The sequence below is a fragment of the Cherax quadricarinatus genome, unplaced genomic scaffold (assembly GCF_038502225.1).
Source record: "Cherax quadricarinatus isolate ZL_2023a unplaced genomic scaffold, ASM3850222v1 Contig1207, whole genome shotgun sequence".
Taxonomy (NCBI): Eukaryota; Metazoa; Arthropoda; class Malacostraca; order Decapoda; family Parastacidae; genus Cherax; species Cherax quadricarinatus.
Window position 1 is genome coordinate 65,778 of NW_027196233.1, and position 14,602 is coordinate 80,379.

Here is a 14,602-nt window from a genome sequence, read left to right on the forward strand (position 1 = left end):
TTTATTACACAAGAATTCTCGAGTCTTGAAAAAACTTGTACAGTATGAAAACTCACTCAGTTACTCTACTCCTGTGTACCTGAAAGACCCATGTGGATTTAGTAGTCTAGTATGAGTATGACAATAATAGTAAATGCATGATATATTGGGGTAATAGGAGGACTCTCCAAGAGTCTGTTTAATCATATTTATGGTAAAAATTGCAGAAAAAAAATTAAATTATAATACTCTGCAGCAGTAGTCCCCAACCTTATGGTATGAAAGGGTCAGTTTGAAAAGTCAAATCTAAAGGAGGGCCACAGTTAGCAGTTTTTTTTTTTTTTTCAACAAACCGGCCATATCCCACCAAGGCGGGGTGGCCCAAAAAGAAAAACGAAAGTTTCTCTTTTTAAATTTAGTAATTTATACAGGATAAGGGGTTACTAGGCCCTTGCTCCTGGCATTTTAGTCGCCTCTTACAACACGCATGGCTTACGGAGGAAGAATTCTGTTCCACTTCCCCATGGAGAGTTAGCAGTTATATCCACATAAATCATGCACACCAGAAGTGAAAGGTGGTTTTTAGAAGTGGCAATAAGGTTTTGGTGTAAAATGGCTTTAAATATTTCGTAATTGTATATACCGTGCAGTGTGGAACCTTCATAAAAGTGAATTCATAATTTAATGTGAAGGGCACATCCATTTCCTAGAAGGGCCATGTGCAGCCCTTGGGCTGCAGGTTGGGGACCCCTGCTCTACTGTATACCTAATTTAGTAGTGTACATACAAGTTACCTGTGTACGGCAACAAACATTGAAAATAAATGGGCTTCAAGGCACAATTTACCCAGTGAGTGTACTCTTATTTCAAAAGTCTATTATAATCAAGGGTTTACAGTATTTTATGGTATTAACATACTGTGCTCTTCCAGCTTGGTACTGCTGAGACATTAATAGATTGTAATGTTATTTGCAGAGTGGCTTGTCTATGTTGCTTCACCCAGTACCACTGTACACTGCACACTACCATGCTCTCTCTCTCCATCTTAGACCTTCGTGCAAGGTTGGTGTCACATGTGCCTCTGCCAGCTGATAAGTTTTTTTGTAATCCTTAATGCAGTACAAATGTCATATGTAATATTCTGAGCATATTGAATAATGTGTTTTTTGTAAGTGAAGAATTTTTAATACCTGGAGTTTACCTGGAGAGAGTTTCGGGGGTCAACGCCCCCGCGGCCCGGTCTGTGACCAGGCCTCCTGGTGGATCAGCGCCTGATCAACCAGGCTGTTGCTGCTGGCTGCACGCAAACCAACGTATGAGCCACAGCCCGGCTGATCAGGAACTGACTTTAGGTGCTTGTCCAGTGCCAGCTTGAAGACTGCCAGGGGTCTGTTGGTAATCCCCCTTATGTGTGCTGGGAGGCAGTTGAACAGTCTCGGGCCCCTGACACTTATTGTATGGTCTCTTAACGTGCTAGTGACACCCCTGCTTTTCATTGGGGGGATGGTGCATCGTCTGCCAAGTCTTTTGCTTTCGTAGTGAGTGATTTTCGTGTGCAAGTTCGGTACTAGTCCCTCTAGGATTTTCCAGGTGTATATAATCATGTATCTCTCCCTCCTGCGTTCCAGGGAATACAGGTTTAGAAACCTCAAGCGCTCCCAGTAATTGAGGTGTTTTATCTCCGTTATGCGCGCTGTGAAAGTTCTCTGTACATTTTCTAGGTCGGCAATTTCACCTGCCTTGAAAGGTGCTGTTAGAGTGCAGCAATATTCCAGCCTAGATAGAACAAGTGACCTGAAGAGTGTCATCATGGGCTTGGCCTCCCTAGTTTTGAAGGTTCTCATTATCCATCCTGTCATTTTTCTAGCAGATGCGATTGATACAATGTTATGGTCCTTGAAGGTGAGATCCTCCGACATAATCACTCCCAGGTCTTTGACGTTGGTGTTTCGCTCTATTTTGTGGCCAGAATTTGTTTTGTACTCTGACAAAACTGACAAAACTGTTATAATTTCTAGAAAGGTTCAACTCCTGTTATGAGGCTGGGAAGATTTTATGTATAAAATACTTGGCAGTAAATCACTTGGCTGAGATGCCCATGGAAGATTAAATACAGCCTCTCCTCACTTAACGACTGAGTCCCGTACCTACGTACAACGAATTCGTCGCTAAGTGAGGAGCATACTATAATGGTAGTGGGTTTGTGTCAGCCATCTTTGATATTGTTTTAATGTCACCTTTGCACCATTTATAACATTTCTGGTATATTTTTAAATTTTTATACAGTATTATTTTTATTATTAACACACTGGCCGATTCCCACCAAGGCAGGGTGACCCGAAAAAGAAAAACTTTCACCATCATTCACCCCATCACTGTCTTGCCAGAAGGGTGCTTTACACTACAGTTTTTAAACTGCAACATTAACACCCCTCCTTCAGAGTGCAGGCACTGTACTTCCCATCTCCAGGACTCAAGTCCGGCCTACCGGTTTCCCTGAATCCCTTCATAAATGTTACTTTGCTCACACTATAACAGCACGTCAAGTATTAAAAATCATTTGTCTCCATTCACTCCTATCAAACACGCTCACTCATGCCTGCTGGAAGTCCAAGCCCCTCGCACACAAAACCTCCTTTACCCCCTCCCTCCAACCTTTCCTAGGTGGACCCCTACCCCACCTTCCTTCCACTACAGACTGATACACTCTTGAAGTCATTCTGTCTCGCTCCATTCTCTCTACATGTCCGACCCACCTCAACAACCCTTCCTCAGCCCTCTGGACAACAGTTTTGGTAATCCTGCACCTCCTCCTAACTTCCAAACTACAAATTCTCTGCATTATATTCACACCACACATTGCCCTCAGACATGACATCTCCACTGCCTCCAGCCTTCTCCTCGCTGCAACATTCATCACCCATGCTTCACACCCATATAAGAGCGTTGGTAAAACTATTCTCTCGTACATTCCCCTCTTTGCCTCCAAGGACAAAGTTCTTAGTCTCCACAGACTCCTCATCAATTCTATGATTCACCTCATCTTTCATAGACCCATCTGCTGACACGTCCACTCCCAAATATCTGAATACATTCACCTCCTCCATACTCTCTCCCTCCAATCTGATATCCAATCTTTCATCACCTAATCTTTTTATTATCCTCATAACCTTACTCTTTCCTGTATTCACTTTTAATTTTCTTCTTTTGCACACCCTACCAAATTCATCCACCAACCTCTGCAACTTCTCTTCAGAATCCAAGAGCACAGTGTCATCAGCAAAGAGCAACTATGACAACTCCCACTTTCTGTGTGATTCTTTATCTTTTAACTCCACACCTCTTGCCAAAATCCTCGCATTTACTTCTCTTACAACCCCATCTATAAATATATTAACCACGGTGACATCACACATCCTTGTCTAAGGCCTACTTTTACTGGGAATTAATCTCCCTCTTTCCTACATACTCTAACTTGAGCCTCACTATCCTTGTAAAAACTCTTCACAGCTTTCAGTAACCTACCTCCTACACCATACACCTGCAACATCTGCCACATTGCCCCCCTATCTATCCACCCTGTCATACGCCTTTTCCAAATCCATAAATGCCACAAAAACCTCTTTAGCCTTATCTAAATATTGTTCACTTATATGTTTTACTGTAAACACCTGGTCCACACACCCCTACCTTACCTAAAGCCTCCTTGTTCATCTGCTATCCTATTCTCCGTCTTACTCTTAATTCTTTCAATAATAACTCTACCTTACACTTTACCAGGTATACTCAACAGACTTATCCCCCTATAATTTTTGCACTCTCTTTTGTCCCCTTTGCCTTTATACAAAGGAACTATGCATGCTCTCTGCCAATCCCTAGGTACCTTACCCTCTTCCATACATTTATTAAATAATTGCACCAACCACTCCAAAACTACATCCCCACCTACTTTTAACATTTCTATCTTTATCCCATCAATCCCGGCTGCCTTACCCCCTTTCATTTTACCTACTGCCTCACGAACTTCCCCCACCCTCACAACTGGTTCTTCCTCACTCCTACAAGATGTTATTCCTCCTTGCCCTATACACGAAATCACAGCTTCCCTATCTTCATCAACATTTAACAATTCCTCAAAATATTCCTTCCATCTTCCCAATACCTCTAACTCTCCATTTAATAACTCTCCTCTCCTATTTTTAACTTACAAATCCATTTGTTCTCTAGGCTTCCTTAACTTGTTACTCTCACTCCAAAACTTTTTCCTATTTTCAACAAAATTTGTTGATAACATCTCACCCACTCTCTCATTTGCTCTCTTTTTACATTGCTTCACCACTCTCTTAACCTCTCTCTTTTTCTCCATATACTCTTCCGTCCTTGCATCACTTTTACTTTGTAAAAACTTCTCATATGCTAACTTTTTCTCCCTTACTACTCTCTTTACATCATCATTCCACCAGTCACTCCTCTTCCCTCCTGCACTCACTTTCCTGTAATCATAAACTTCTGCTTAACACTCTAACACTACATTTTTAAACCTACCCCATACCTCTTCGACCCCATTGCCTATGCTCTCATTAGCATATCTATCCTCCAATAGCTGTTTATATCTTACCCTAACTGCCTCCTCTTTTAGTTTATAAACCTTCACATCTCTCTTCCCTGATGCTTCTATTCTCCTTGTATCCCATCTACCTTTTACTCTCAGTGTAGCTACAACTAAAAAGTGATCTGATATATCTGTGGCCCCTCTATAAACATGTACATCCTCAAGTCTACTCAAGTCTTTTATCTACCAATACATAATCCAACAAACTACTATCATTTTGCCCTACATCATGTCTTGTATACTTATTTATCCTCTTTTTCTTAAAATATGTATTACCTATAACTAAACCCCTTTCTATACAAAGTTCAATCAAAGGACTCCCATTATCATTTACACCTGGCACCCCAAACTTACCTACCACACCCTCTCTAAAAGTTTCTCCTTCTTTAGCATTCAGGTCCCCTACCACAATTACTCTCTCACTTGGTTCAAAGGTTCCTATACATTCACTTAATATCTCCCAAAATCTCTCTCTTTCTTCTACATTCCTCTCTTCTCCAGGTGCATACATGCTTATTATGACCCACTTTTCGCATCCAACCTTTACTTTAATCCACATAATTCTTGAATTTACACATTCATATTCTCTTTTCTCCTTCCATAACTGATCCTTCAACATTACTGCTACCCCTTCCTTAGCTCTAACTCTCTCAGATACTCCAGATTTAATCCCATTTATTTTCCCCCTCCGAAACTCCCCTTCCACCTTCAGCTTTGTTTCGCTTAGGGCCAGGACATCCAACTTCTTTTCATTCATAACATCAGCAATCATCTGTTTCTTGTCATCCGCACTACATCCACGCACATTCAAGCATCCCAGTTTTATAAAGTTTTTCTTCTTCTCTTTTTTAGTAAATGTCTACAGGAGAAGGGGTTACTAGCCCATCGCTCCCAGCATTTTAGTCGCCTCATACGACGCGCATGGCTTATGGAGGAAAGAGTCTTTTCCATTTCCCCATGGACAATAGAAGAAATAAAGAAGAACAAGAGCTATTCAGAAAAAGGAGAAAAGCCTAGATGTATGTGTATATATATATATATATGCATGTGCGTGTCTGTGAAGTGTGACCAGAGTGTAAGTAGGAGTAGCAAGATATCCCTGTTATCTAGCGTGTTTATGAGACAGAAAACGACACCAGCAATCCTACCATCATGCAAAACAGTTACAGGTTTCTGTTTCAGAGTCATCTACAGTAGTGTACTGTATATTGAAATAAACAGAATAGAGGAAATCAGCACTAACATACATTATTTAGGTATAAATACTGGTCAGAGAGCCCGTCGTAAGAACCAGGCATCGGTAAACGAGTACGTCACTAAGTGAGGAGAGACTGTATTTAAAATGCATCAAAATTTTGTAATAAGTTTCACATGGTAGAAATATACACATTTTTTGTATGAATATGAATGACAATGTATCAGCAGTCTGTAGTTACAAGATGCAAGTTTTCAGAATAAGGAGAGCTTAATTGAACTTAAGGAAACAATGCACTACAATGTGGAAAGATCTTTGGAGCAGATAAAGTTATAAATAAAGGAATATGGAGGTTAAATTGTGAGGAGATACATGAATATATTGTGTTTTTTCATAAAGTGATTTTTTTTTTAACAAGTTGGCCGTCTCCCACCAAGGCAGGGTGACCCAAAAACAAAGAAGATCCCCAAAAAGGAAATACTTTCATCATCATTCAACACTTTCACCTCACTCATACATAATGACTGTTTTTGCAGAGGTGCCCAGAACACAACAGTTTAGAAGGATATACGTATAAAGATACGCAACATAACCCTCCAAACTGCCAATATCCAAACCCCTAATTTAAAGTGCAGGCATTGTACTTCCCATTTACAGTACTCAAGTCCGGCTATATAAAAATAACCAGTTTTCCTGAATCCCTTCACTAAATACTACCCTGCTCACACTCCAACAGCTCGTCAGGTCCCAAATACCATTCGTCTCCATTCACTCCTATCTAACACGCTCATGCATGCTTGCTGGAAGACCAAGCCCCTTGCCCACAAAACCTCCTTTACCCCCTCCCTCCAACCTTTTTGAGGACGACCCCTACCCCGCCTTCCTTCCCCTACAGATTTATATGCTCTCCATGTCATTCTACTTTGATCCATTCTCTCTAAATGACCAAACCCCCTCAACAACCCCTCTTCAGCCCTCTGACTAATACTTTTATTAACTCCACACCTTCTCCTAATTTCCACACTCTGAACTCTCTGCATAATATTTACACCACACATTGCCCTTAGACGCCTCCAATTGCCTTCTCGCTGCAGCATTTACAACCTAATCTTCACACCCAATAAGAGTGTTGGTACCACTATACTTTCATACATTCCCTTCTTTGCCTCCATAGATAATGTTTTTTGTCTCCACATATTCCTCAATGATTTTCTTCTTCTTCTTCTTTTTAGTAATCTTTACAGGAAAAGGGGTTACTAGCCCATTGTTCCCAGCATTTTAGTTGACTCTTACAACACGCATGGCTTAAGGAGGAAAGATTCTTATTCCACTTCCCCATGGATATAAAAGGAAAAGTAATAAGAACAAGAACCATTAAGATAAAATAAAAGAAAACTCAGATTTTCTTTTTTTTTTTTTCAACAAACCGGCCATATCCCACCAAGGCGGGGTAGCCCAAAAAGAAAAACAAAAGTTTCTTTTTTTAAATTTAGTAATTTATACAGGAGAAGGGGTTACTAGACCCTTGCTCCCGGCATTTTAGTCACCTCTTACAACACGCATGGCTTACGGAGGAAGAATTCTGTTCCACTTCCCCATGGAGACGAGGAAATAACCAAGAACAAGAAATAGAAAGAAAATAGAAGAAAACCCATAGGGGTGTGTATATATATGCTTGTACATGTATGTGTAGTGTGACCTAAGTGTAAGTAAAAGTAGTAAGATGTACCTGAAATCTTGCATGTTTAAGAGACAGAAAAAAGACACCAGCAATCCTACTATCATGTAAAACAATTACAGGATTCCGTTTTACACTCACTTGGCAGAATGGTAGTACCTCCTTGGGTACTACGTGATGGTGGATGCATATACTTTTCCCTATCAATTTATATGGAAGATCAGTAACTGTAATTGTATAAGGGTTCAAGGTATAAAATAATTAGAGTTAAAAAAATGCAAGTGCTGTGTTGTCTAATATGAAATGCTCAGCTTACTATTCATATAAAATGCAATACAGTGGACCCTCAACCAGCGATATTAATCCGTTCCTGAGAGCTCATCGTTAATCAAAATAATCATTAGTCAAGTTAATTTTCCCCATAAGAAATAATGGAAATCAAATTAATCCGTGCAAGACACCCAAAAGTATTGAAAAAAAAAAATTTTACAACATGAAATATTAATTTTAATACACACAAACTGAAGAAGACATGCACAGTTACATGACACTTACCTTTATTGAAGATCTGGTGATGATTGATGGGATGGGAGGAGGGGAGACCGTTGATCTTAGTGTTTAGAAGGGGAATCCCCTTCCATTATCACTTGAGGTAGCAAGTCTTTTTCTGGGGTTACTTCCCTTGTTCTTTTAATGCCACTAGGACCAGCTTCAGAGTCACTGGACTTCTGTTGCACAACATATCTGTCCATAGATACCTGTACCTCTCGTTCCTTTATGACTTTCCTAAAATGGTTCACAACATTGTCAGTGTACAGGTTGCCAACACGGCTTGCAGTAGCTGTGTCAGGGTGATTTTCATCAAAAAAGGTTTGCACTTCAAGCCACTTTGCACACATTTCCTTAATCTTAGAAGTAGGCAACTTCTTCAATTTCTCTATCCCCTCCTCCAAAGCAGTTTCCTCAGGTCTGCCCTCTTGCTGTTCAAGATGATCTAGCAGCTCATCAGTGGTTAGTTCTTCATTGTCCTCCTCCATCAGCTCTTCCACATCCTCCCCACTAACCTCCAACCCCAAGGACTTCCCCAATGCCACAATGGATTCCTCAACTGGCATAGGATTCTCAGGGTTAGCCTCAAACCCTTCACAATACCTTTTGTCTACACATTCTGGCCACAGTTTTTTCCAAGCAGAGTTCAAGATCCTCTTAGTCACTTCCTCCCAAGCCTTACCTATAATGTTTACACAATTGAAGATGGTAAAATGATCTTTCCAAAACTCTCTTAGAGTCAGTTGAGTTTCTGAGGTCACTACAAAGCACCTTTCAAACATAGCTTTTGTGTACAGTTTCTTGAAGTTGGAAATGACCTGCTGGTCCATGGGCTGCAGGAGAGGAGTGGTATTAGGAGGCAAAAACTTCACCTTAATGAAGCTCATGTCCCTAGAAAGTTGCTCTGCCAAGTCTGAAGGATGACCAGGAGCATTGTCTAATACCAGGAGGCACTCTAATTTCTTTTCAATTAGGTAATTTTTCACATTGGGGGCAAATGCATGGTGTAACCAGTCATAGAAAAAGTCCCTAGTGACCCATGCCTTACTGTTTGCCCTCCACAGCACACACAAATTAGCCTTGACGACAATGTTTTTCCTGAACACTGTGGGAGTTTCAGAGTGATACACCAATAAAGGCTTCACTTTGCAATCACCACTAGCATTGGCACACATCAACAGAGTAAGCCTGTCTTTCATAGGCTTATGTCCTGGGAGTGCCTTTTCCTCCTGAGTAATGTACATCCTGCTTGGCATTTTCTTCCAAAACAGGCCTGTTTCGTCACAATTAAACACTTGTTCAGGTTTCAGTCCTTCGCTGTCTATGTGCTCCTTGAATTCCCACTTTGTGGTCCGAACTGGCAGCCTCACCATGCCTTGTCACACTATGAATGCCACTACGCTTCTTAAATCTCTCAAACCAACCTTTGCTGGCCTTAAATTCACTCACATCACTAGTTGCTGGCATTTTTTAATTAAATCGTCATGCAACTTCCTAGCCTTTTCACATATGATCGCTTGAGAGATGCTATCTCCTGCTATCTGTTTCTCGTTTATCCACACCAATAAGAGTCTCTCAACATCTTCTACCGCTTGCGATCTCAGTTTCAAAAACATAGTTGCACCTTTGGCAAGAACAGCTTCCTTGATTGCCGTTTTCTTGCCCACAATAGTAGCGATGGTTGATTGGGGTTTATTATACAACCTGAGCAGCTCAGAGACACGCACTCCACTTTCATCCTTAGCAATGATCTCTTTCTTCATCTCCATAGTAATTCTCACCCTTTTTGCTGTAGGGTTGGCACTAGAAGCTTTCTTGGGGTCCATGGTGACTTATTTTGCAGGTGCAATCACTACAAAGGCTGTGATAATATGAAATGTTCCAGTTGTATGTTTGGAAGCGACCGCGGTGGCTGGCTTGTAAACACTGGCACCCACGGGACTAGTGAGGCGCACTCATGCCAAAGTGGACGCGTCTTGTACGGAACGAATAGTGCTGGTCGGGTTTTTAAGCGCTAGTCGAGGCAAAATTTTTGCGTTAAAATGTATCGCTAGTCAGATTTATCGTTAATCGATGCCATCGCTGGTTGAGGGTCCACTATACTGTATTTTGCATTTTAATTTGTCACACTCTGTTTCTCTTGTTATTTTAGGATGTGAGTTGCAGCAGTGTTCATCTAGAGCTAACACAAGCATTGTCCCTGGTGCAAGGTCCTACTCTTTCTTCAAGCGGCCACCAAGACTGGAGCCTGCAACAACTTTTCTCAACTCAGCTGATTTATACATGTCCTTTGGCGTCAATGTCAAAAATCTATGTAGATGTTACTGGCAATAGAGTAAGTTGTCAATTCCATCTAGCTCTAAATAATTTCTTTTGTAGTGTTTTAAAATTTTTAACTCACTGGCTGTCTCCCACTAAGACAGGGTGACCCAAAAAAGAAACACTTTCACCATCATTCACACTATCACTGACTTGCCAGAGGCATGCAGATACCAAATTATTGAAGACTACTGTTGTTGCAGATCAGTGGACAGAGGATCAAGCCTCCACCACTCCTTGCACTTAAGGACCTGCATTATATGGTCCAACATGCATTTATAAAATCCCTGATGATTATCCTTAATATATTAATAGAATGCAATACTGATAAGTTGATGAATTAGACACATGTGCAACACCTGGGTATTTATTCCATCTTCCTGCTTTTGCTTCAGCTTCATCATCATTAAGGTACTGAACACATTCTTCAAGTATGAGGGACTGATTGCCTTATCTTGTAATGTTTTCTACATATAATCTCAATGTTGAATTGTAAAAGCCACTGGCTAGCAAAACATCTTCAAAACAAAGGTACCTAGGTGTTGCATATGTATGATTTTACTTACCATTTGTGTTTCATCTGTATGACCATCCATCAGTATTATTGTATCACCTGTAGCCAAACTTCGCTCTTCAGTGTATAGTGCTGATCCTGTGTGCTAGGTTTCATAACAAAGTGAAGTGCATGATATTCTGTATTGATAAAGAAAACACTTTTTTTTTTCAGTGCACCGGCCATCTCCCACTGAGGCAGGGTGACCTGAAAAGAAAAACCAAAGTTTTCCTTTTTTTTTGCAAGTAGTAATTAATACAGGAGAAGGGGGTTAATAGTCCCTTGCTCCTGGCATTTTAGTCGCCTCATACACTATGCCTGGCTTATACAGGAAGGATTCTTCTCCACTTCCCCATAGAGAAGTACGTTTTTTTTTTTTTTAACAAGTTAGCTGTCTCCCATTGAGGCAGGGTGACCCAAAAAGAAAGAAAATCCCCAAAAAGAAAATACTTTCATCATCATTCAACACTTTCTCCTCACTCATACATAATCACTGTTTTTGCAGAAGTGCCCAGAACAAAACAAGTATTTATATCTTGTTTTAATTTGTAGGATATGAAAAAGTTTACCTTGGACCCTGAGCCAGACATATTTGACGAGAGTGGTAGCGGACCTAGCCTTCGTCAGCTGGCTGTGTATGATGTTCAGGCTGCTCTGGCAGGCGACGGCTTCAACATTGAAGCGACTTACAAGTCTCGTCACATATATGGCATCATTCCGTCACCCCATTTGCATGTATCTCGGTTTATCACTGGTAAGAAAGCTGTTGTTGCATTGTTCTACTAAAGTGAAATTTGATGCTTTTTATAGTTTTAAGGGTATAATACATGGATGACTAAAGTGTAATGAACACCTGTCAATGCTCATTAATAACCCACATGGAGACAGAACCTCAGAAGATTAATTGATCTGTATACATATTTTGATCCCCTTCTGGGATCCTCTTCAGCAGATACACATGCACACTTGCAACCACAGTAACTTGAGATTAATTGCAAATAATTAAAAAAAAGAGTTTTTATGAGGATAGTGAGGCTCAGGTTAAGGTGTGTAGAAGAGAGGGAGATTACTTCCTGGTAAAAGTAGGTCTTAGACAGAGATATGTAATATCACCATGGTTGTTTAATGTATTTATAGATGAGGTTGTAAAAGAAGTAAATGCTAGAGTGTTCGGGAGAGGGGTGGGATTAAATTATGGGATATCATATACAAAATGGGAGTTGACATAGTTACTTTTTGCTGATAATACTGTGCTTATGGGAGACTCTAAAAGAAAAATTGCAAAGGTTAGTGGATGAGTTTGGGAGGGTGTGTCAAGGTAGAAAGTTGAAAGTGAACATAGATAAGAGTAAGGTGATGAGGGTGTCAAATGATTTAGATAAAGAAAAATTGGATATCACATTGGAGAGAGGGAGTATGGAAGAAGTGAATGTTTTCAGATATTTGGGAGTTGATGTGTCAGCATATGGGTTTATGAAGGATGAGGTTAACCATAGAATTGATGAAGGAAGAAAGGTGAGTGGTGCGTTGAGGGATCTTTGGAGACAAAAAATGTTATCCATGAAGGCAAAGAAGGTAATGTACAAAAGTATAGTGGTACCAACACTCTTATATGGGTGTGAAGCTTGGGTTGTTAATGCTGCAGCGAGGAGGCAGCTGGAGGCAGTGGAGATGTCCTGTCTAAGGGCAATGTGTAGTGTAAATATTATGTAGAGAATTCAGAGTGTGAAAATTAAGAGGAGGTGTGGGGTTACTAGAAATATTAGTCAGAGGGCTGAAGAGGGGTTGTTGAGGTGATTTGGTCATTTAGAGAGAATGGATCAAAGTAGAATGACTTGGAGAGCATATAAATCTGTAGGGGAAGGAAGGTGGAGTAGGGGTCGTCCTCGAAAAGGTTGGAGGGAGGGGGTAAAGGAGGTTTTGTGAGGAGGAGCTTGGACTTCCAGCAAGCATGTGTGAGCATGTTAGATAGGAGTGAATGGAGATGAATGGTTTTTGGGACCTGATGAGCTGTTGAAGTGTGCGCAGGGTAATATTTAGTGAAGGGATTCAGGCAAAACGGTTATTTTAATATAGCTGGACTTAAGTTCTGGAAATGGGAAGTACAATGCCTGCACTTTAAAAGAGGGGTTTGGGATATTGGCAGTTTGGAGGGATATGTTATATATCTTTATATATATAAAAAAGAGAAGAAGAAAAACTTTATAAAACTGGGTTGCTTAAATGTGCGTGGATGCAGTGCGGATGACAAGAAACAGATGATTGCTGATGTTATGAATGAAAAGAAGTTGGATGTCCTGGCCCTAAGCGAAACAAAGCTGAAGGGGGTAGGAGAGTTTCAGTGGGGGGAAATAAATGGGATTAAATCTGGAGTATCTGAGAGAGTTAGAGCAAAGGAAGGGGTAGCAGTAATGTTAAATGATCAGTTATGGAAGGAGAAAAGAGAATATGAATGTGTAAATTCAAGAATTATGTGGATTAAAGTAAAGGTTGGATGCGAGAAGTGGGTCATAATAAGCGTGTATGCACCTGGAGAAGAGAGGAATGCAGAGGAGAGAGAGAGATTTTGGGAGATGTTAAGTGAATGTATAGGAGCCTTTGAACCAAGTGAGAGAGTAATTGTGGTAGGGGACTTGAATGCTAAAGTAGGAGAAACTTTTAGAGAGGGTGTGGTAGGTAAGTTTGGGGTGCCAGGTGTAAATGATAATGGGAGCCCTTTGATTGAACTTTGTATAGAAAGGGGTTTAGTTATAGGTAATACATATTTTAAGAAAAAGAGGATAAATAAGTATACACGATATGATGTAGGGCGAAATGACTGTAGTTTGTTGGATTATGTATTGGTAGATAAAAGACTGTTGAGTAGACTTCAGGATGTACATGTTTATAGAGGGGCCACAGATATATCAGATCACTTTCTAGTTGTAGCTACACTGAGAGTAAAAGGTAGATGGGATACAAGGAGAATAGAAGCATCAGGGAAGAGAGAGGTGAAGGTTTATAAACTAAAAGAGGAGGCAGTTAGGGTAAGATATAAACAGCTATTGGAGGATAGATGGGCTAATGAGAGCATAGGCAATGGGGTCGAAGAGGTATGGGGTAGGTTTAAAAATGTAGTGTTAGAGTGTTCAGCAGAAGTTTGTGGATACAGGAAAGTGGGTGCGGGAGGGAAGAGGAGCGATTGGTGGAATGATGATGTAAAGAGAGTAGTAAGGGAGAAAAAGTTAGCATATGAGAAGTTTTTACAAAGTAGAAGTGATGCAAGGAGGGAAGAGTATATGGAGAAAAAGAGAGAAGTTAAGAGAGTGGTGAAGCAATGTAAAAAGAGAGCAAATGAGAGAGTGGGTGAGATGTTATCAACAAATTTTGTTGAAAATAAGAAAAAGTTTTGGAGTGAGATTAACAAGTTAAGAAAGCCTAGAGAACAAATGGATTTGTCAGTTAAAAATAGGAGAGGAGAGTTATTAAATGGAGAGTTAGAGGTATTGGGAAGATGGAAGGAATATTTTGAGGAATTGTTAAATGTTGATGAAGATAGGGAAGCTGTGATTTCGTGTATAGGGCAAGGAGGAATAACATCTTGTAGGAGTGAGGAAGAGCCAGTTGTGAGTGTGGGGGAAGTTCGTGAGGCAGTAGGTAAAATGAAAGGGGGTAAGGCAGCCGGGATTGATGGGATAAAGATAGAAATGTTAAAAGCAGGTGGGGATATAGTTTTGG

At 40.4% G+C, this 14,602-nt stretch overlaps 1 protein-coding gene across 3 annotated transcripts in view; it reads left to right on the plus strand.

The window, feature by feature from the left end:
• The window catches only part of LOC128702994 (phosphatidylinositol glycan anchor biosynthesis class T), a 78,863-nt gene that overhangs the window by 46,246 nt on the left and 18,015 nt on the right, over positions 1-14,602 (plus strand). For all 3 annotated transcript variants that reach the window (XM_053797512.2, XM_070080899.1, XM_053797513.2), the window contains 3 exons: positions 955-1,041; positions 10,166-10,348; positions 11,438-11,639. In XM_053797512.2, coding sequence (XP_053653487.1) covers positions 955-1,041; positions 10,166-10,348; positions 11,438-11,639 — 472 coding nt within the window. The remainder of the gene's footprint in view (positions 1-954; positions 1,042-10,165; positions 10,349-11,437; positions 11,640-14,602) is intronic.